The sequence below is a fragment of the Aythya fuligula genome, chromosome 1, assembly GCF_009819795.1.
Source record: "Aythya fuligula isolate bAytFul2 chromosome 1, bAytFul2.pri, whole genome shotgun sequence".
Classification (NCBI taxonomy): domain Eukaryota; kingdom Metazoa; phylum Chordata; class Aves; order Anseriformes; family Anatidae; genus Aythya; species Aythya fuligula.
Genome location: NC_045559.1, coordinates 75725707 through 75750035, shown reverse-complemented (window position 1 = coordinate 75750035; position 24329 = coordinate 75725707). Strand labels below are relative to the sequence as shown.

Below are 24329 nucleotides of genomic sequence, written 5' to 3'. Positions count from 1 at the left end.
GTGGGGTGGCAGCAGGAGCCCACGTGTCCCTGTGGTGTCCCAGTGGTGTCCCCATGGCATCTGCCAAGGCGGGAGCCCCGCGTAGGCAGCAAAGGACAGGCTGCATCATGTGCAGCACCCAGATCCTGGCAGGGCAGTACAGCAGGCTGCACACCCTTGGGCCCCAGTCCAGCAAAGCATTTAAGCACCTCCTTACCCCTAAGATTTGGAGTAATTCCTCTGGCGTGAGCTAAGCACAGGCTTCACCGCAGCCTTGTGCTTCCCACGGTCTTCCCTTGAGAGGGCGTCTGGTGTCCCCTCCTGTGCAGAACTGCTCCCGGCTGATCTCTGCACACCCCCATCCTTCTGCCATCCCCATGGGCAACCCCCCAGGGCACCCTGCCAGTATCTGAGGGGCTCTGCCCAGGCTGCACAACAATTTTAGGATATTCCAGGAAAAAACAAACAACAAAAAAAAGCCACTTCTGCATGCTTTCCCCAAGCACTGGTTTGAGCCGTTTGGGCAAAGTGACCATGCGCCCATGATAAGATGTCACTCCCTTATCAATTGCACATCAGCAATCTTCTGGTAGGGATAGCCCGCAGCCCGGGAGGCCCGTTTGGCAGATGTTTGGCATCACTGCTCCCTGGCCACCTGGCTGCACAAGGTGCCTAGCTCTGCCACTACGACCTGAGGGAGGAGCAGGACTTCCTCCTGGCACCCCAGGGATTTTCACAGGATAACGACTGGAATTTTCACTCCTTGTTAATTACGCAGGTTGCATGTGCTTGGTCAAACCCCCCTGCCAGCACCTATGTCTCCTGCCCTGGCCTTGCCACAGCTCCCTGCCCACCCAGTCCCTGTGGGGACAGGAGCCAGTTCGTGCTCACACCGCTGTGGCCCAGTGCTTGCCGGTCCCTGTGCAGTGCCAGCATGTTGGCAGTTGGCTACCCCCCTTGAATCCCCCTCTTCTCTGGGCTATATGTGGCATTTCCAAGCCCTGACAGCCTGCTCTGAATGTTTTCCATATTTGTTCAGCCTCCTCCTCGGTTCAAATACCGGGAACTACTCAGGCAGCACAAAGCGAGGCTTTGGGGGGCAGAAAAACCCTCGCTCACCCATCGGTGCACGCACACGCACACACACGTGAGAAACAGCATGGGGAAGGAGAAGAAAGCCCAGCACAACGCGTCCCTTAACAGCCAGAGCCAGACACCTGAAGGGGAGAAAAGCACCGGCTCGAGCAAGATGCAGGAGCCAGCAATGAAGAAGAAGAAGAAGAAAAGCAAGGGGGATCCCAAAGCTGGCCAGGAGGAGGAATCCCACACGTGTTGTGGCTGCCGTTTCCCACTGCTGTTTGCTTTGTTGCAGCTGGTATTCGGCGTCTCTGTAACAGTGCTGGGCTTCCTTATGGCAGGCATCAGCTCTTCTCTGCTAGTCAGAGACACTCCATATTGGGCTGGGATAATTGTAAGCATAAAGTCTGTTTCTACATAAAGTGCCTTTGCCAGCATTAATGCAAGCTGCATGACGCTACACTTTAGACTAACCAACTGCATGCACAACACCATTCGAGTTATGCTAACTAAGAATGTTACTGGGATTAAACATCTGAATATGCTTTCCCAAGGAAACTGCTCCTGCAAAATAACAAAATCTTTCATATTCTTCCCTGAAATACAACAACAGATCTTAAATAAAACTCATGCTTGCTGGTCACTAGATGTATGTATGAGCTTTTGCTTCGCAGTGGGTTCATGCCTCGTGATGCTGAAAGAAATGCTGATTACTTATGCTGCCTCCCCCCTTTCCCCATATGAACCATAATAGTCAGGTTTGAGAAGCGGGGGCACTCTCAACTTTTAGCTGGGCATGCTGATAGCAGCACAAGAGGAGAAATGGCTGTCCACACAGCTTCCTTGCTGCGCCGCGATTTAACCCCTTTTCCGCCCATGGTTCCCAGCAAAGCCAAGACCGCATGTGACTGTGGGGCTCTGGGGGAGGGGGCAGTGATGTGCACGTGCTGGGGGGGCAAGGCAGGGTCCTGCAGGAAAAGGGGACCCCTGGGGGAGCGCTGCTGGTCAGGATGCCTGTGCTGACATCGGGGTCTGGGTGGCCCCACTTGGCCGTGTGTTCCGGTATGTTAGCAGCCTGGGATGTGCCATGGGTGTAATTCAATAGGCAGATTTTCTCCCAAAAGCAGCAGGCTTCAGGAAAATGGATACAGGAGCATTAGCACTACTTTGGGTGTTGTTAGACTGCAAGAACTTCCAGCAATGATCTGACGACCCAGATTTCTGGGGTTTGCTGTATGGACCCTGCTGGTGGGGGTGAATGTGCCACCTCCACACTAGCAAGCCCTAAGCAGCTGCTGGAGGCAGCAACCTAAAGGAGACCCTCAAGGTGGGCTAGGAGCAGGGCCTGAGCTCCCAAGCAAAGCAGAATATCCTTGCTCATCTCATCCTTCTCGTTTTTCTTGTGACAGAAGAGTTATCAAAGAGTTTAATGGTGTTTCATAGGGTGAGAGCCTGCCCTTGCTCAGGAGGAGGACTTCCTCTTGGGGGTCTTCTCTGTTAACTTATAAGGGAGAAGTACCTGTTATAAAATAGCAGCTTGTGACATTTTCACTCTTCCTGTTTATTTTGAGATCCTGGAAGTCAGATTCTCTTTTTTCCAGGCAGCGCAGCACTTGTAGCATCCCAGGTTAGAAATAGCTTTTGCAGGAGAAAAGTTGTCACAAAAAGACTGGAAAAGGACCAAGCTCAGCTGCAGTAGTGTATGGACAGGGATCTGAAAAAAACCCTTGGCCCTGTGAATGTCACCAGTGTCAAAGTGGTGCTGATCTGAGACATCCACACAGGCCTGATCTCCCTCAGGCATGCCTGAGACTCAAACAGCATCTCTGTTTTGTAAGGCTGAGCTGTAACCCCTAGCATTTTTAGCAACAACCGCCTGCAGTAGTGACGTCTGGACGACCACACAAGGCAAAGCCCATCGCTTTTAGAGTTCCCACCTGAAAAACAAGTGAAACTTGTTGTGTGCATTCCTGAGCTAGCCCACAGCTCAAAGCAGAACTCAGCCTGGGACCATGCTGACTGGCTCTCACTGCGTCATTCTCTTAATGCTGCAGGGGGCTGTCACTTCCATGGCTGTCGTGAGGACCTGTGTATACTGAGGGATGAGCATGGGGACCCATGGGGGGTGGTTACCATAGGTATGGTTCAAGTTGGATGGCAACTCTCACCATAGGGACCCTGGTGGGATGTTGAGCCACTGGCATGTCTATATCTGGTCTGATTCCTCCCTGGCTCAAAACAGCATGTTGCTTTTGATGCTGATTCTCCTCATGGTGATGGCAGGGACTGTGTGCCAGGGAGACGTGGCCAAGAAGGCTTTCTTGCATGCTCAGCCCAAAGTAGAAGGCAAAGAGGGCTCTGACCTTGCCCAGTGATCAGATGCCAGCAGGGGAAAAGGGAAGCCAGGAAGGAGAGGTGGAGGGGGTAGTGAAGACCCAGAGCCTCCCCAACAAGAGATCATGTGGAGAACTGGCCATGTCTGATACACCACAGGAATAATGAAGAGTGCATTTCTAAGGGGCAAAATACAGGGGGCAAGAGGTGATGCTGCATTTATTGTGTTCCTGTGCTGTGATGTCCCTGTGGAGGTACCTAGTGCCCACTGGGCCATGAGGTGGAGATGGCTAGGAGCTGCTGACATGGAGCTTCTGGGTGTGCGGTTCATGGGGTGCTGCAGGTGAGCTGTGATGAGAAATGTGCTGAGTTCTGGCCTCTGGAGAGCTGGGGAGGAATGGCCCACAAAAGAGGGTCCTCAGCTAGGACCTCCTGTGTGTTCATGAATGTTCTATGGTCACCTCCTGGGCTGCTGTGGGAAGCTGCATGGAGTCAAGTAGTCAAGGGATGGACAACCTACCCACATGCAGCTTGTAGAACAAGCATCAGGGCAGAAAGTGACTTCCCAAAACTCCTTTATTCACACAGAAAAGAGCAACAGAACAGAAAGATGTAAAATACCAGAGCATATTTGTTTTAGTAGCATCCCACTCAAGAGCTCTTTTTAAGGGACTCAATTAGTATTCAGAATCAAGAACTTAAAAAATCTATTATCGAGACCTTTTTAGCAACATTAGAGATAATGCGTGAAGCTCATTCCTACTGTTACTCCATTGGAATTACACCAGGGCTGGATATGACCCCATGGCTGTTAATGCAGGATGACAGAAAAATGAAGGAAAATTGCTAATGTGTTAAATAGACCTTGATTGATGGGAGGATTTTTCTTCTTTATTAGTGTCAAAATGGTGACACCATTCCCTGCTGAAAACCAAGCACTATAGTGTCTCAGTATGAATGAAAAGAAACTTATTTAGTTAAGAAAAATACTCCCAAGGAAAACCAAACCATGCAAGGCAGTCTGGATCAAACCAATTCAAAACCTGACTGCTTTGATAGCACAGACCATGACACAGGTGGGTTCACCATCCTATGAAATAAAGCATGTGCTATGCTGACTGGGAGCAGAGGAGACCCATGGCACCAAAAAACATGTCCCCCACGAGGCTCCTGCCTTCAAGTGGAGCGCTTGCTACAGAAGGAAATGACACAGCTAGCTTGCATTGCATCAGAAGCAGTTCACTGTGAAAACCAATTAAAATGCACAGGTTTCAAATGAATTTCGTCTGAAATCCATGGGGCATTAGTCAGATACCAAAGAAAAGGTTTATGGACAGAAATACAGAGCCTGTGTGATTTACCACTTCTGCTTCGGCTTGAACAGCCTACTACCTAGTAAAAAGTCTGTGCTACATTGTAGGGACAGAAAAAGAAGTGCAATTAATGAGGGTGGCATTCACTTCACCTATTTGTATCCATATGCAGCAGAGGTGTCTAGACCATGGTTTGCATCTTCATGAAACCCCTGTCCTGAGCACCCAAAATTGCAGCCTGGGCTACAATGGCAATATGCTCCTTTCTGCTGTTTTGGAGGTGCTTGGACAAGCAGTTCACAAATCTACCCAGGAGTGCATTTTTTTTTTTTCTTTTCTGTATCATGCCACAGACTTGCCATGTAGCTCTGGCCAAGTTACTTAACCTTGCTCAGACTTTGTTATTTCCCCTATAAAGAGGGGTTAATAATGGCTATCTGTCACCCTTGCTTTGAGATCCTTGGATGAAAAGTGTTGCAGAAGCAGTATATATTAATGGTGTCCTTTCATTCTTTTTCATTAGCTTGTGGCCTTTTGACATCCAGAAGAAGAAAAGATATGTTTTTCCTTGAAAATCTGCTGTTAGATTATTTCCATTGTGATCAAAAGTAGAGGGTATCTGAAATCTCACAGGCAAGCTCCCTTTCAGCCCTTTTGCAGACTCAGGCAGTTAAGGAAGTTACAGAAATGCTCATCAGAAAAGAATATCCAGGGTGTTTATTATTTCTGTCAGGAAGTAATATTAAATCCATGTATATATGTTTGTACATACATGAAATTTGGATCTTTAGAGACATTGAAAAAACAAAAAACCAAACAACAACAACAACAACAAAAAAAACCATCACCATCTGTTACCCAAGCAAACCAAGGCAAAAAAACATGGATCCATCTGTCCCCAGAGAAAAGGTCTCCAGGGTCCCATGGTCCTGGTCAGGGATAGCTTCATGGCTGCTGAGCCCCTCTCTGTTCTCCCACCCTATCGAGAGCAAAGTCCCCCCAGGAGCTACATGCCCACCAGATCCAGAGGGTCCCTGCACGATACCCAAGTGTTATCCATGACTCCTTGCTTTTTGGCCACACCACTGAAGCAGTGACTTCTTGAACCTGATGGAGTGAGGCTGTGTAACAGGACTGGTGGAGGAGTTTGGCTGGCTTTCCTGCTTCAGAGATCTTCCGATGCGTAGTGCAATGCAGGTAGCAAACAGCTGGGACCATCTCCCACTGCTGCGTGTCCCTATCAGATGCTGATAATTGAGATGTTTGTTTAATTGATGTCCTCCTGCATGCAAGTGACTCAGATGTTAGGTCCTGCCACCGCCTCAGCACGTGCTTGTGGGCTGGTAAGCCTCAGTGCCAAAATCAATAGTGCTGCTTGTAACAGCCTTTGCCTCCCTTGTTTTTCAGGGGCTGAATCATGGTGGGTCTGGAAGGGAGGACAAGTGATGTTACAAGGTTTCTGAACTCCATACCCTCATCTCTGCAAAGTCACTCCAGCCTCCCTTGTTCCCAGGGAGGCAGCAGAGCCCCTAAAATTAAGCTGGGTTTTTGAAACTGTAGAAGAGGATATTGTAGGGAGGATAGGTGTTGGGATTTTTTCCTTTCAGTACTTAAAGAGTTCTTATAAAAAGGGTGGAGAGGAACTCTTTACTTGTGTAGATAATGATAGGACAAGGAGGAATGTTTTTAAACTGAAAGAGGGGAGATTTAGAATGGATGTTAGGAAGACAGTTTTTACTCAGAGGGTGGTGAGGCACTGGAACAGGTTGCCCACAGATGGTGTGGATGCCCCATCCCTGGAGGTGTTCAAGACCAGCTTGCATGGGGCCCTGGAAAACCTGATCTAGTGGGCAGCATCCCTGCCCATGGCAGGGGGCTTGGAACTTGATCTTTACGGTCCCTTCCAACCCAAGCCACTCTATGATGATTCTATGATTTTCATCCTGGTACAGCACTGTCGGTGTTTATAACTGTTCAGGAGAAGCTTTGAGAACATTGTTGTGAGATGTATGCTAGTAGGATGGAGCCTTGCATACAGGTGCCTGTGGGAAAAAAAAAAAAAAAAAAAAAAAAAAAAAAAAGTACAGTGTTGTGTTATAAAGTGATATAAAATAGAAACTGAGGTTAAATGTGTCCTGGTGGTTGGTTATACCCACTCTCCTCTGGACTAGGATGGATTTGCTGTAGCTGCAGCTGTTCCTACAATGTAAATTGCTCCCAGCTCAGTGTAACAAAGCAGCTCAAGGGCCACCTTGTCTCTGGCAATTTCTCAGTACAGATGAGTCTCTGTAGACATCTCCACCAAGAGCCTTTCATGTGATATAGCATGGCAAATCTATATGGGTAAACCCCCACCATCCTTCCCTCCCTTTCTCTTTCCACCCATCCCTGCTGCTGGATGTGAGGTATGTCTACGAGGCCCTGCCAAGCACCAGACAGCCATCTTATGCGTGAGGCAGCCATTTTGTCTTCCTAGCAGGCATCAATAATTGGGAAGTATCCCAAGCTAGGGCAGGTGGCAACCAATCCCCTTCCATGTCAATATGGAGGACGAATGACTATTTAAAAGCCCCAGAAATGTGTTCTCTTTCAAAGCCTGAAAGGAAAGAGACACTTTCTTGTTAGGCCTGGCCCCTTGCTGATTTTTTTTTTTTGTTGTTGCTTTTGACACCTCTTCCTGCAGCAATTGTGGAGGTGGCTTTCAGTCAGGCTTTACCTCCTATACAGCCTTGCTGGGTTTTTAACTTTCACTTGTTATTAGGGAAACCGATTTCAATTTTTAATAAAAGAGGACACTTAAAAACTGGTGCCATCAAAGCATCTAATGGAAATGACAGTCATGCAGGCATCCATTTTTTATACAAGCAAGCTTCAATTAGCCATGGGCAAACATAAAAAGGTTTGAGGGAGGACTGCCTCCAAGAAGAGCCTCCAAGTTCAGGTATTTAATTGAGCCTTCTTCAAACTGTCTGAAATTCTGGATGGTATTCAATGAGGTATGCTGCAGGAAATACACTCCGGTATACTCCAGTACTTGCCTATAGTCATACATGAGCATAGCACCAGATATATACTCTTCTGATCCCTCTGCCTTTTAAGCTCATTATTTTCTGAGAGTAACCATGCACTGATGTCTGTTTAACAGAAATCCATACTTTTATTTGGAGGAGGTGCGGAGTGGAAAACAATAGGAAGAAATGTTGAAAGGTCACCTTTCAGAAGGGAGTGGGCAGGGAGGTGCACACCAGAGGTCCATGTGATACCTGGTTAGCTGCTGACCTGATGCACCTACAGCTTCAGGAGAAAGCAGGGAGGAAATCAGAGTTCCTTACTGGATTATGCTTGTGTAAAAAGACTATGTAAGATCTGGAGAGGGAGGTTGTTCAAGCAGGTTTCTTCAGCCTCGGGAACCTTTTGGCTATAAAGAGATGATGGCATTCTGTAGCTTCACAACCATGGACACATTTCAAATGGCAAGTCTCATTCACAAAGGACTGTTAGCTGTGCTATGCTCCTCACATTGCAAATCACTGTTGGCTCTAGGAACTTTTACTTTTTTTGCTTGGTTCCCTCAGGCACTTTATTGCCCAGCAGTGTACTTCTGACTTAACAACAATAACGAACTGCTGCTGCAGCTCCTGGTTTTGTAAGTGATGGTAGTCTCGTGGTGCTTTGCCATGGGAGTTAAGTCTCACTCTAGGAAAAGTGACCATTGTCAATGCTGTGCAACTGACATAAATGGCAGAAATCATTACAGAAAAATATAGCTTCATTTGATTATGAGTGATTTTCCAGGGTTTTGATTACTTTACAGGCTTTAAAAGAAAGTCACATGTCTGATGCAGTGCATTATTGCAGGGTTTGAAGGAACATGTAGTAAAGACATCACTGTTTTAGTCCGTAGGTGGGTCAGTTATCATGGGGTTTTATGGATGTTAAAAGAAAGATTTCCTAGCTGATGATGGCCTTTGTCTGCAACCACAATATGCATCTTTATCATTCTTGTTAGAGCTATTATTTTGGGTAGACCTGTGCGGTGTCAAGAGTTGGACTTGATGATCCTTAAGGGTCCCTTCCAACTCAGGATATTCTATGATTCTATGATTTCTGGAAGTAATTTATATGCAACTAGACTTTCCTTAAATCTAATGAGAAATCTATGAGAGGAGAAACCACTACGGAGCAGTACCTCTGTGTGGCAGATTGACTTCTTTTGCATGTGGTAGTGAGACCCAGGCTGACCCAAGGCTGATGAAAGCTAGCAGTTAAAGCTGCATGTAGTATTTACTTTTTTTGCAGTTTCCTCAAACCTCATAAAGAAATGAGTATCAGTGTCACTGTCTGCAAAACTCTGTAGGGATGTCTGGTATCAGAGATAATCCCATTTCATAATGACAAAGCCAACAGGAACATTTTCCTTCTTGCATTAAAGTCTGGGTCCAGTGGGACTGTTAAATTTGGTGGATAGCATGGCTTCTCTGAATATTTGGACAGAAGCTAAGCCTTGCCTGATATGACAAGGCTGGTAATCCATCAAGCTAAATATCTCCTCTGAGGGTAAGCCAGAGACTTCAGAGACAGTGAAAAGATGTAATTTCTTTACCCTTATCCTTACAAACAGAAAGATCACAGTGATTTGAAGTCAGCAACTATAAAGTAACTTGTCCATAATGCAAATTTACCCCAAAATCTGTTAATAGCGTATTTTTCCCTGAAGTCGGAAAGTTTACAGTCTTGTTATAAATGAATAACCAGACTATGGTACTGAGGGCATCAGAAATGCCATGTGGTGTTGCACTGCATATACTTGAGAAGTATTGCCCTCTGGTGTGTGTGGTTTTTTGACCCCTAAAGGTTGTTGTAGGAGGTTCTTACTCACTAGCCCCAGTATAAAGAGTAGAGGAGTTATAGTCTGCCCATGTGAATTGCTTGCAGCAGTTGTCTTGTAGCATACTGTAGGCCCAAAGATGCTCCTTTAAACCGTTTTTTTGCCTCCTTCCTTAATTTCTTGGTGGATTTTTTTGACTCTCACACTTCACCAGTTGGATGTGACCAGTTTGCCAAGATGCTCTGGGTAAGAGGCACTTTTCTGGAGAAAGCCACCTAGTCTATAGCAACACTTGGGTTAAAATTGAAGCAAAAATGAGATTTTTTTTTCCCCACAAATATACAAGGAAGAGATACAGGCAGATCAGAGCAATCTGAGGTTTTGAAAGCTGCTGAAGTAAAGCAAACCACATTAATATGCCAGTGTGTGAAGATAAAGAATGCAAACCACAGCAGAAATTGGTGCCCTACATGTTCATATCTCCCCCCATTATGTATGTTACACAGCTATCTCCATCACCTTCATGTGGTGCCCTTGCATCTCCCGTACACCTTGTGCTTGGTTCTTAAGTGACCAGATGTGAGAGAGATCCAAGGAAGATCGAGTGACAATGTCTACGAGCTTTGCCCAAAGGTCTTTCTTGGGTCCCAGGCTGCCCTGCATTGCCACCTGTGTTTGTTCCTGTCGGAGATGATGAGCCTGTTTTTCTCATTTGTGATCCTTTTAAGAGTTGTAGTAAGCTCGGTGGGAAGGACAGGACTGGCTGGTGCAGGAGGATGCTGGCACCATGCAGATGGTGCAGATGGTGCAGGATGTCAGCCCAAAGTGCTTTGGTGCAGCTGGAGCTATTCAGCATGGTGAGGTAGACGAAAGGAAAGTTGGTGGTGAGGGATTTCAGGTACTACCAGAAATCAGTCTTCTTCCTAACTGCTTGGGTTCTGGTTTTAAGTTGATGAAGATATGTAAAGGCACACTCCTTGCAAGTGCTGAATGGATGTTGCTGTATGGTTGCAGCCTCATTGTCAAATATCTATTTTGCAGTAGAGCCTGAGGCTACAAGCTGTGAGAAATGCTCATTTGTGCTAGCCAGTGCGCACATACAGTTTGTTTGCCAAAGTCCTGTAGATCCAAGGACTGTGCCCTTAGATCCCCACGGGTGCAAGGAATATGCCAGGCAAATCAGCTGGAAGAACCACTTCTAAGTACTTTTGAGATCAGGCCCTGTTCCTGTTGCAAACTACAATAGCTTTAATTAGGTTCTCTTGACAGAGTGCTCTAGCCCTCTTTGGAGTAAGGGAAATTAAATGTCCAGAAAATGTTTATGCCTGTTTTGATTGTGGTTTTGAAATAATTAATTCTTAAGACTTTTTAGCCCTGAGATACTCTTGCCTAATGGGAAGAAAGTCTGCTACTTCCCAATAAAAAGAAATAGCACTGGAGCTTTTCTAGAGCAAAAACTTTTATTTTTTTTTAGCCAGTCCTAGTAAAGAGCCATTTTCACTGGATTGTAAACTGGGGGATTTCACAAGGTATTCCTTAACCAAAATTAAATCTGTACCCTTCCTACATGCATCTGTATCACATTTAGGTCTTTTTCTAGACAGTACTCTTCTATATTTAAATACTTTCCTTGGATAACCTTCCATGTCACTACCTATTCAGCAAAGGGTGTGTTAGTCCATCTGGAAAATTCTGAAATAAGATCTCAATATAAACTCGAGCTGAAATTTACTCAGCATAAAAATGCATATTTCTAGGTTTACAGATAACAGTTACAAGAGCTGATCTAATTAACTGCTATTCTGTAGCTCTTATAGAATCTATTCTATTTGTATAACAAATGCATATCGATTGGTGGCAAGCAAGTGCTAAAGCAAGTTCAATTGCATTTAACGATGTTGTATGCTCAGTCAATAAGGCATAGGAAGTGTCTGCTTCAAGCTGGGATATTGCAATGGCTATTGAAGCACTGGGATGCAGGATTACCTCGTGCTACTTCCCAATCAGCATCAACTGCATCCGTTGCCTGCTGTCAGGCAACTGTGTTAGTCACTTAGGGGGTACTGACAAATATTTACCAAAGGATTTGCATGGTTATTCTATTATACTTCACAGGTGTAATTCAAAACTGTTCTATTACTAATGTATAAAATAGAAGCAGAAAGCTGTTTTCTGTATAGATATTCCACGCTTTGGTATTGCTCAGTGAGAGAATTTACCTTTAAAGAACAGAAATGTAAAACATGTGGTGGTCATAATCCTCAGCAACATTGCTTTTTACCATCATTCACAAAAATGCATGCTTCTGGTTAAAAAAAAAAAAAAAAGTATATAGTTATAAAAGAAATACTTAAGCCTTCCGAAATATCCTAGCCAAGCCTTTCTGGAATCCCCACCCAGTGTAATCTTCTATAAATACCTCCATATAAAAACACCTCTCCAAATATCTCAGTATATTATTTAAATCCCAGAGGAATTTCAGAAAGTGTATGCAGGAATGGAAGTCTCTTTAAATGACAGCCTTTTGTATGGGAAGCTTTCTGAAGCGGGAGGCCTGATCCTGACATGCTGAAAGGCAGCGGGGTGTTTGCAGGGGTTGTACGAGGCCCTGTTTCAATCACACTTGATCAGTAGGGGAAAAAATAAATCCAGGCTGGTAAGTGGCAGCTCTGCAGCTCGTGCTTGACCCTGTCCTCAGCAGCACCTTCTGGTAATGGGTGCAGCTCCACTGCTTCCCGTGGGCCGGGATGGATACCCAAAGGGAAAGACTGCAGGGACTCAGTCCAACAATGCTGCTGGAGTCAGCCGGAGGTGAATCTGGTACTGGGTTCATGCAAGTGTAAATGCCCACCAGTGTAGCTGAAGCAAAGCAGATGTGATTTATTGCTCGTCACAAGATCCTTTTAGCAGCAGGTACCAGCAATACTTAAGCCTAGCTTTAAGCAGCCCCTTTGGTTTGACATGAATCTGGGCATGTAGTGTTAAGCGGGTGTATATATGCATTTTCTAGTGCCTGCTGCAAGTTGTTTCCTACTGCAAGTGGGGAAGTTTATTAGATATTACTAGAGGTGTGATCTCCTTAAGGTTTAAGTTTTATGGGCATGTTAATTGAATTAAAAGATTAATATACAGTGCAAGGGACCAAGGACATAGGTGATTAATCCTGAGAAATAAAACATGTTTGAGTCACATAGAAGCACTACAGGGGGGAAAAATATCAGCACTGAAGGACCTTTGACAAGAAAGGTTGTTTTTTCTCTGACAACCCTGTCAGCTACTGCTGTCAACAATAAAAAGAAGAAAACAAATAAATTGGAGGCCGTGTATAAGTCATAGGACCAGAATATAAATACACATGACATGGAGAGGAGTAAATAATACTGACGCTTTCTTTGGAAATGTTCTCAGGCAATACTTCCTATTCATGTCTTACTGAAATGACATGAAATAAAACTTTATGGTAAAAAGTATTATTAATCACACAGGTTCTTGAGGGACGTGACTACCTGTGTATTCAAAGGCACTCTTCCTTTACTGGGCTACTGGCTAATACCCTACACGGACAATGAAGGTATAAAGAAAACTTTGGTATTTTATTCATCAGATCATAAAAGAAGCGTGCTCAGACATTGCTGTCTGAAAGGACTTTTATGCATTTTTCACTACAGGTCAAGTAGTCCCCTGAAGAGCCGGAAATCTCCACATGAGCAGCACTGCCATGTTGTGCAGAAAGCAGGTGGGGAAGGGACCATGAAAGATCCCAGACTTATGGTCCCATCCCTGAGCAAAGGCAATATGTGCTTTTGTCTGATTTTGCCTGGAGAAGGCAAGTGACATTGTTCTGGGAAGGCAGAAAAACCCAAATTAATGACAAGACTTCAAAACCCTCATAGTAATATGAAGCAGAAAAATAGATTCTTGAGAATTTAATAGTTATTATTTATAATCAAGCTGCTACTAGTAAAGAGGATGAGGCTTGCTCCTGGCCGTATGTGAAGACAAGCCTTAGCAGCTTGAAAGCATGCTGCCTGATCTCTGCTAAGGTCCTCACTACAGCTGAGCCCCCTGGGATCCCACCATATCACACCTGAACGTGTGACACGAAGTGACATTTAAGACCATGCACATGTCATCAGCTCACCTGTTTTTCCAAGGCAGCCCATCTGTGCACTGTTTCCTCCAAGCATAGCTCCAACCTACAACTCCCTCTTGCCCTGCAATTACAGGCAGGATGCCCTGATCCAGCTCCAGCAGCCCAGTGGTGGCACCTGGGGATGCCCTCTGGCACCCACGTGGGTCCTCCTGTCCAGGCACGGGGGAAGCTGCCAAAAAAAGATACAGGCTGTTTGCAGAGCTGTGGTTCTGGCCCATCTCTTAAAATGCCAAGTGTGTGCAGGCATGGGGATCAAGTTGCCACTGGTTGGGTTTCTCCCACCAAAGAACACAGATAGCACAGGTGAACTTGGGGGTTGAACATCCTAAATATTTCTGCTTTCCCAAAGACAAGGATGTGCATAAACCCAGCAAAATACCATGAGAAACTCATTGGAAGGTTAAAGGAATAAGTGATCAGATGTACACTGCTGCCAGGTGCCAACCAGCAGAGAAGAAATTTCATAAATCAGTGTTAAATACTCATTCACAAATTCTAGGCAAGTTGATTTCAACCTTGGTTTTATAAGGTAAAAGTTAAAGGAAGTCTGTTCATGGAAATGAGTCAGTCAGCTGGGAAACACCCCAAGACCTGCAGTGAATGAAAGACCCAGTGAAGGTCATGAGTTGGGCTCCTCAACACTTGACCAAGGAGAGGATAAGGTCCATGTGGGACTGCTTGATTCAGTGATGCCCAAATTGTGTTTTGCAGACAGTGGTGAGCTGTGGGGTGCAGGGCTGCTGCCTGCTGTCCATTGAAACAAGGGACACAGGGAACAGGGCAGGCAAGTGTAGTCTGGATCTGCCAGGTCCTGCATCCTCCTGTGATTTGCTTACTGGTCCTCCAAAAAGTGTGGGAGAAGAAGGCTCTTGGTTGGAGTTCTCAGCACTATGGGGGCCTGGAAAGCACTGCTTAAAAAAAGGAAATTCCATTTATTGGGCTGGCTTATGCATTCCTCAGAGCAGGAGCTTCCCTCTTTCTGTGGCTGGAAAATGCCTACCAGTGAGTATGCCTCTTCAAATAAATCTCAATCTTCAGAATTAATAACAAAGACAGCTAAATGAATACTAAAGTGCATGAATACTTTTCCATTACTGTTAACCATCAGCAATTACTGCCACAGGGCTAAAATGCAGTCTCAGATTGCAGGGGAGATGTCCTCTTTGGTATGGTGTCCACTCTGGGAAAGGTTGAAAGCCTCTGCTATAAACTGTGCTGCTTCTTATCCTGAGGTAGCTATGATTACTGATTTACAACCACATATCCCACAATGGTGACATAAAAACCCAGACAGCATCCAGCGGTATGCAGGAAGGTGATCTTGGGGCTTACAAGCCCAGCTTCATAAGCCTTCTGCTCCTTTTTGACAGTTACATGGACAAAAGTTCAGTATGCATCCTGAAAGGGTCTTGCCAAGCTGAAACTTTGTAGGTCTGATTCACAAAGCCCCTCAGGGTAGGTTCTTTGTGCCTTGGTGTCTATGAAGTGGAGGTTAACGCTCTTTCCTCACAATCCATACATATGAGGCTCTTACACCTATAGCTGTAGCCCCTATGCAAAGTATTTGACTTACATGCTGCTCCTTGAGTTACAGACATGCTAAGACAGAAAGGTGTTTTGGCTTGAAAGATGTTATTTTTGTTGTTGTTGTACTTTAAAACAAACAAACAAACAACAACAAAACAAGAACAACAACACTGACACATTTTAAATCTTTTCCCTTGCAGGTCTGCGTGGTTTCCTTAGTGGGGTTTGTTATGCTTTGTATCTCATACCAACCTGATGAGAAGACATGTGTGCAGTTCACAGTAAAGGTACATTGACTTTTTGTTATTTATTTTTCTTCTTGTGTCATTAAATACAATCAAGAAAGTTGATGCTGGGGATATTTTTAAGGCCACATGAAAAGTAGTGAAAATGCACCTGAAATGCAAGAATGGTTTTCTGGTATTTTCCAAGCAGCTAAGGAAGAATTTGTAGTGTATAAACGGGAAACTGCAACGAATATTTGAAAATTGAACAAGACACTTTTTATTATTTGCCATATTTTAAGAATATTAAGGAGAGACTGATTAACAAAGCTGGAACAATTTGCAAATTTTCAGTGAAAGATAGGGGTTACTGATTAAGTAGGGACGATCAGAGAGAACCAGGTAAGAATTAATGTGAGATAGAACAGGTCCACTTTAATTAAGTGTTAAATTTTAATGTGGTCTTAGAAGCATCTCCGCATCATCCCAGCAGTTTTGCTCCTCACCATGAAATAAGAAAGTGATTGGGCAGAGGTTCATTAAAAAGCATGTCTGGAAATCTCTGCCTACCCACCTTTCTGGTCAGGGAGAGGGCTTTGTCTGACATAGTGCCTTCTGCCAGGGTCGGGCATTGAAAACATGGGAAAGCATTAGCACACCTTGGGAACAAGTGTTCTTCCATGAACGAAATTCCCATCTGAGCATTGCAAAAGAAGCACAGAAGCTGTGCACCTTGTCCTGCCTCAGACCCCAAAATCATGCTTCAGTGACAGCAATAAGTGACTAGAAAATGAATGCTGAGGGTGCTTGTTCCAGAGGGGAAATTTCTAACACCATTTATCTGGACTGGTTTTCCTTATTATTGTAATTTTGATGGCTCTTAATATTTTTCAGACACATAATAACCAGGAAAAATACCAACACAAACAACACAAAATAACAGTGATTATTAACTGAGGAAGGTAGAAGGAAATCAAATGCAAGGAACGGATTTTCAAAACCTGGCATTCGTCCTCCCTTAGAAATTAGGCCCTGGAGTGTCTTTTGTGCCTTTCTAAAGCTTGTCCTGTGCTTACAGAAAGAAAGGAGGAAGGAGAACAATTATTTCCATGCTTTGATTGCCTTCAGGTTCTTGTCCCCTCACCTTCACACATGGCAGTAAGCACAGCAGCTGCCTGGGGAGCTGCAGAGAGGGGCGGGAGCTACCATGACAGGCTTTATGGTGCTTGCCCAGCAGCATTGCACTGAACTTCACTCCTCCCATGCAGGAAGGGAGGCATCTATCCCTGGTGGTGGGCCAGTGAGTTGGGCTGGGTGGCTCAAGTCTCTTCCACTCCTAGCAGCAGCACCAACATGGGCAGTGAGGAGCGTGGGACATTTCTCCCCCAAGAAAATAAATACTCTTGAAGTGCTCCCTGAGTCATGTAAAATGGGTTATTCTCATCAGTTTTGCCAGAAATGGAGCTGAAGTCTCCCTCAGAAGATTTCTGGTGCAGTCAAAAGCTGGTGGGCTGTTGCCCACTCAGAGGATCCTCCCCCACAAAATCCACCTTCACACTGTTTACTATTGCACCACGCCACAGGACTGGGTCAGTCCGAGGCTCTTCACCCCTCCTGTTCCACATCCCCACTAAGAGCCAGCATCCCCCTGTGCCTCCCCTCCCCACTGCCCCTTCAAACAAACTGCTTCTGGCTATGGGGCACGTACCTGTTTTAAACAATGTAGGAGCTTAAAGCCTCTTCCTGGGCTTTGATCACACAGGACCCATCTAAACCTCCAATATCATGTCTCAGATCTGCAGCTGCCAGTTGAAGGCTATTCTCTGAACAAAAGGAAAGTGATATTATCTATTTAGCAACAAAGCTGAGTATGCAAAATTATGATCATGAGCCAAAGACAAGCTCCTGAAGTTAGTTCTTGTTCCACAGGGGCTCTCCGCTTTGTCCAGCACTGAGGCTGGGTCCAGCCCTATCTGCCCCAATTCTCCTCCTCAGGACTTGCTGCCTAGTCCAGGCCCTGCCCTCACTTTGGTGGCTGGTGCCCACTGGGGCTCCACACAGCTGCTGAGCATCCTCCTAGAAGACAATTTTAGTTGGTTTCTCCTGGAGTGGAGGAAGCACCCCAATATGCCTTATGTAGCCCAAGGTTCATTTTGGGTGGAGGACCACACACATACAGCTCTGGGAGGTTTTAGGCCACCCCCAGGGTGACCCTATTAAGACTGTGAGGGACTCCCTATGGTGGGAAACTGGAGGAGAGCCACACAGTCGTTCCTCTCTCTTGCCAGCTGCTTCTTTCATTTCACACTTGCATGAGCCCTGGAGCCTGTCAACAAAAGGAGGCACAAGAACTGCTTTCAGCAGAAGCCCCTGTCTGAGACTACTGCAGGTATCTGCAGCACCCCATGTGTCAGCAGGAAGGGAGGACAACCACCACTGGGAGGGTGGCTTCCACCATGCTGGTGGTGGGTGGGGGTGATATGTGGTGGACCACCACCATTTTCAGGGGCATGCCAGTGAGCTTCAGGGTAGCTTTCTGCCCCTGCCCCTCCTCTGCTTCCATGGGAAACATGTCCTGATCACAGCATGTCCCCTGGCAGTGTGACACCCTCTACTCCTGCCCACCCATCCCCGGCAGCCCACGCCATGACACACACGGTGGTTCCTCTTTCCTGCTCAAGGTGGCTCAAGACTGGGCCAGCACAGCCTTCAAAAGGGGTTCTCCAGACCCACGTCAGCAAACCCTGCTGGTTTCAGCCCTGATAAGTGTGAAAAGCCTTTATTATGAAACACTAGATGCATATTAGATGCTTTATTTTCTTTTCAGCATTGACCAAAACTATCACCGCTAAATACTGCTGAAAGTTTCTTCCTCATATGAGGAAGCTGAGGGAGGATGAGCTGCCATGCTCTGACCTCATTGTACACTGCTTCTCCCTTCTTCCTTTTTCTCCTTCTACTTAAACAGCAGTCACCGTGCCTATTTCTATGAGGCCACTATAGTTTTCCAGTGGCATGTTCTAGTTCCTGGGCAGAGCTCACTGTGCAGTCATATTTGCAACATTGAAGTTGCCTCCAGGTCTGGCATGTGATTTATCTGCTGATGGGATCCCAGTGCTCTTTGTCTTGTGCTCTCTCATAGGCAGTACTTGCATTTGCCTCACCTTTGATATTGGGAACTGTGTTCATTTTTGGAATCTTGTAAAGTTATTCCTCTGCAAATACCTTGAGAGAATAATGCACTTTTTGGAAATTGCCCTACATCCCCACGCATCTCTGTTCACCTCTGAGGACTGCCAGAAGAGCTGCCCATGTATTCTGTGTGTTTCAGCGGGACTCTGAGATTTCCTCCCCCTTCGGTACATAACAGGCACGTTCTTGCTCACTGTACCTGGAGGGTACATAAGGTTGTGGATTTCATGCTAGTTTGTGCTCACTTTGGATAGAAGTTCACAGTGAAATGAAATACATGCCAGGGGAGAAGCAGGCACACCACGTAGTCTCAGCTTAACATCTCATTTATTAGGGAGGCCTGATTCTGTCCTCCACTGGGCTGAATCCGGGGTTGTCCAGCCAGTCCCCCAGGGACACCTGCCTCACAGAACAACTTTTGTCCCTCAGAGAAGGAAAATGTTCATCAGTGTTTGTCCATTTTCCATTTTGCCCACCTTTTAAAGCAATACCATAAGCCTGTGAAAAATCACAGCTTCGTTTGGAGGTCTCCATCAGTCAGCTGTGCTCCCCTTTCTATGTGCTTTATACTCAGAGGTGTCCCCATTTCTCAGCTTCACCTTTCCCATGCACTGTTACCTTGAAAGCTGCAGGGGTAAAAGATTTGCATTTAAGAAGAGCCACCCTCATTTTGAAGCTGCCTTGGGTTTAAGACTGCAGGGGAAGTCATTAAATTTAATAGTAGCCAGGTCTTGGAATGAAGATCTAGCTGTAGGAATTCTGTTAGTTGGCGAGGAAAATCTATTTACAGCTTGAAGACTAGCAATAAGACTAAATATTTCAAACTGAAAACTGAATAGGAAGATTGATTTGCACTGTAGATTTAAGACAAATACGTCAGGAGTGTGAATTTTATCAAGATATACATACTTGGAGTTTCAAGGTCATAAAAATGCTTTATATTGATAGTCTGCTTGTGGTATTGAGGTTAAGAGATAGGGAGAGAAGCCACTGTTTAAAATAACAGATTCCCAGCCATGCCATGTGTCTGACAGATAAGACACCAAGAAAAATAAATGTTTTTACAGTGCTGAACAGAACCAAAAATGGTATTTTGGCTAAACACAGCATATGATTTTAATATAAATTCACACATTTTGTGTGAACAGAGTATCAATTGCCAGCTCCAACCATTGATGGGGAGGGAAATCCATATGCTCTGGTATCCAAAGGTCTCAGGTGCAACCCTGAGCAACAATGGCTCCAGAAGACTGCAAGTTTCCATGTGCTTGTGGGGATGGGCTCTGAATAGATGCCCTCCATGAAAGCCACCCCTACTTTAAAGCTGCCACTGCTGTAAGGAGAAGGGGGAGGTGACAAAGCCGTGTCCTTCTCATGCAGTACTGGGGTGGCACTGGGAAGTCAGAGGCACGTGATGCTCCTTCACACCTTTGAAAGGCTTCTTCCTCATGTTCATGGGGTAGATTTTCCAAGGGGATTTAGCATGGCATGTGCTTCCTCATGGAAATGTGCCAGGACCAGGAAGCGGGCAGGCTGGCTGCTGTTGCAGGGCCACGAGCAGGAGATCAGACATCTCACTGACTGATTTGCAAGTGTAAATCAGATTTGTTCGGGCATGCAAACCAAGAGCCAGGAATACCATGTGAGCCAAGTCTCAGAAACATCTACTTCTCAGCACAGCTTGGGATAATATGTCAGCACAAGCCTCAGTCTCCTTACCTCTACTTCAAGACAGCTACATTAATTTACCTCAACTGATGACTGTAATGATGATTGTAATGACTGATGACAGCCAACTCATGGACGACAGCAGGGGAAGATGCTCCCTTCCTCTCTATAAAGCTGGAAGTCTTCATGGTGCTCTTATAAAGTCTCAAAATTGCAAGGCAATGCTCATATAAAATAGGCAAGACAAAAATACTAGCTCTTGAAATGATCTGCTGAACTTTGCATCACCAGGGATTTATATCTGCCTTGCAATTTTTGAAGACCACAATATCCAGACAGCACATTGAATTCATGCATTTCCTGTGAAAAACATGTTCATGTATTCATTCTGTGTTCCTCATTCTTTGTGTAGATAGAAAATGAGTGTTTTATTTTTCCTTCTTTTTTTTTTCTTTTTTCTTTCTTTCAGCTGATGTATTTTCTGCTGAGTGCCGTGGGTCTGGTTGTCTGTGTTCTGGCAGTGGCTTTTTCTGCCCACCATTATCTACAGATCACAAGATTTACCTGTGATACCATCCTTGAGTCCTGCCAATGCAAACTGGACACGACAGACCCCCTCAGTAGGACCTTTGTCTACCAGGATGCAGACTGCAGCAGTGTCACCAGCATGCTCAACCTGTACTTGCTTCTGCAGATGGTTCTCAATCTGATCGGAGCCCTGGTGTGTCTGTCGGCATGCTTTGTGATGTGGAAACACAGATACCAGGTCTTTTATGTGGGCGTTCGATTCTACCCTTTAACTGCTACTGAAGGCCAGCAACAGAAAGTATAGGGTTTGGGCTAGCAGGGGGCTGTAGCCAGAGAATGGAAAATGTCAGCATACTGCCACCATAGACGCTGCACATGGGTGAGTGTTTGTAAGGTTTTTGACAAGGAAACACATTCACACAGGTTAAATGAATATATTTTTCATTCATTTTATGAGCAATTTGTATGGCTACTCCTACAAAAGGTCCCTAGTGAGACTATCTAGAGGTCACCCAAAATCCTAAAATGCAGCTCTACTAGCACTCACGGAAGAGACTGTTTAGTAGCCATAGACAACATGAAAGCTTAAAAAAATCATTGGGAACTCAACTGCAGGGCTACAGACATTTAGACATCAGGTCCATTTCCCTTGCTTGTAGAGATCTATTTCTGCCTTCAGAGGAGCTGTACTGACTCCTACCAGATGAAGATCTGGTCCAAACTGCTTTATTATAATTATGCCAATCATGCTTAGGGAATATATTGTCTCTTGGATGCAGTAGGTATAATCCACACTAACCTGATGGGGATTTACCATATGGAAAGGTAATAAGGGAGGTCAAGACCTCTTCAAATGCAGGCTGAGATCAGCAGCATATGTGAATATGCTGATGACTACCATGTAAAGTACATGTTTCAGAGCAACTGGTGATGTTGGTTACCTAACCCAATTACTAAAAAACACCGTTTTCTGTGGGTTGACTGATGGTGATGGGGTAGGCGCTGCTTCAGACCCCTCATTTCTGATGAATGAATGCTCAGCGCTTTGTGAGAAAAGATCGATTTAAGAAACCTCGAGCTGATCTCCTGAAATGGAGGCCCCTAAATCACCAGTCATGTTGAAAACCCTGTTGACACTGCTATAATTGCATGCTCCCAAACCCGGCATCTGGCCAGTTCCACCAATTATGCTCACAGCACAAAAGGCCAAGTGCGTTTTTGGTGTAACTCTTCTGAAGACAATCAGCCTCACACACCAGCTGTGGATTTGGGCCAACAGCCCTGAGAGATATATCCCTGCAACAATCAATGTTTTTAAAATGGGGTGGAGGGAGGGAATCAAGAAGAGACTTCCAGTCTCCCAAAGACATCATTTGTGATAATGAGGGCAAGAGAATGAGGATTTCTTAAAAAGCAGCATAAAATAACAAAACTGTATTCAAACAGCACTCTGAAAGTGTGGCTCTGAAAGTGCTTTACACTTAATTAGCCTGATACCAGGATGGGTATGCTGGCTTGTCCCTTGGTCAGTCATCTCCACCTGCACAGCATGGGCTCCCCGGAGGCAGGAACAGCCCTGAGTTGGCAGCACTTCTCCCCACCAGCTGTATCAGCACAAGTGCAGGGCAGCCAGTGCTCACACCCTGCCATGAGTACAGATTTCCCAGTCCTTGCCAGGACCAGGGTGTCTCTGAAGTGGGGTGGAGCAATCACAGGCCAGACAAACTATGCCACAATCATTATAAGCAAGGAGGAAGCAAGCAGATTTTTTACAAGGCTTCAAACAAGCAAAAACTTTCTGTTTCTTCTGGAAGAAAAAAAAAGGCACCAGTGAGTCAAAAAACTAGTCTGTCAAAAAGCTAGTTGTGTAAGCAGCTCTAATCCCACCCAAGAAGTGCCTTCCATGCAGTGATCACACATCATGCCAAGGCTAGACTGGCATGCCTCCAGGGTCAGAAGACCAGTGTGGTTCAGTCTCCTGTGATCCACCTAGAGCAAAGCAACGTTGTAAGTGCTCATATTTTTGTCATGAAGACAGCTTCTAGCGCAGATGTACCAACAGTCACCAAAATGCTCTCTGCTGAGCTGCAGAATGACAACTTTTCAAAAATGCAAGTTTTGAGACCAGCTCCCTAATTTTTTTTTTATTTTTTTTTTAATAAAAACAAGTGACACTAGCAAGCATAGCTGCAGGGGTACATTTGTGAGGACTCCAGTCTGCTTGCCCATGTCACCACCTATACTAAGTCCTAAACTGGATTATCAGGTATGCTTGGGGCCAGCTGAGACAGCAGTGGAGTGCACAGTGGCCCATCAAGGTGGGACCTGGCGTTGCAGTGGTGGGAACCAGCCCATCACCCCTGACTTTGGTGGAGCGTGCTGCAACCAGTGCTGGTGGACCTATGCCATGGCCCAACTCCCATATGAGGTGGATACATAGGAGTTTGGGGGGCTTACTCTTGCCCTCGCCACCAGGCTCTCTGCCTTGATGGCTATGAAGCCAGAGAAGGGCTCTGCTGGCAGAGCAGGGCACATTTCCTACTGTGCCCCTTCCGAAATCTCCTGTTGTTCAGAAAATAACTGGGTACCTGCCTGGGATATCTTTTGGGGAAGCCCTGGTGGATTTTTGGATGCTCTCTGGGGGACTGGTGGGGAGGGATATGGGTGACAGGGAAGGGAAAAGGGATATTGATAAGACAGCCCACCCTGCTTAGGAAGCAATGTTTTAATAGCAGTGCACCCTCCGCTTTGAGCCACCACCACTGAATTTGGCTCATTCATCAGTGCATTGCAGCTTAACCTTTTGCTCTGGAAGAAAGCAATATTCATTGTATATTCTATCGGTGTTCGAATGCTTTATGAATAAATTTGGGGCATTTTGGTCTAGCAAAGAATAATTTCTGTATTTCCTCTTTATATATTTTAAGAGCATAAAATCAAAACAGAAAGGAGAGACCAGGAAATGCATACAGTAGCTCTTGGAACTGTGTTTCTCCTGGGTATGGTTTTACAACAGGTATTTTGCTCAGATCAAGAATTTTGGAAAGCACTAATTAGAGGATTAGCACCTACCACAGCACATTCAGGCAGCTCCCAGCCTTTTCCTGTCAGGGAAATTCATACGGAGCAAGCCAGGAGACATGCTGGGACTTGCAGGCACAGAGAGGACAGGGGTGTTGAAGAAAAGAACATTTTAAATATATATATATTTCTCCTGGAAATGTATTCATGTATTCTCTATGTGAATCACACAGAATGGGGCAGGAGCAGATGGTTCTGGACACACAGAAATTGTGAGGGCCCCTGTGTAATTTGCTCTCAAAACCCAGGTGTGATTCTCATTTGCACCCTGGCCACTTTATGCTGTTTTCACAGTGTAAAGGGGTTGTAAAGATGCCATCGATCATTTTTACACCTACTTTATGGCCATTTTACACAGCTAAAAGGGCCCTTTGTGTAAATGAGAACTCAAGCCCTAGAGGACTTCATAGAGAGGAGATCCTTTC

At 45.4% G+C, this 24329-nt stretch overlaps 1 protein-coding gene across 1 annotated transcript; it reads left to right on the top strand.

Annotated features, from left to right (window-relative positions):
• The first annotated feature begins 1007 nt into the window (after positions 1-1007).
• Positions 1008-23709, top strand: SSPN (sarcospan). Its single transcript, XM_032207376.1, has 3 exons — positions 1008-1450; positions 15412-15498; positions 20765-23709. Exons 1-3 carry the CDS (start codon positions 1139-1141, stop codon positions 21125-21127), a joined length of 762 nt encoding a protein of 253 aa, XP_032063267.1. The 5' UTR covers positions 1008-1138; the 3' UTR covers positions 21128-23709.
• The last annotated feature ends 620 nt before the right edge of the window (positions 23710-24329 follow it).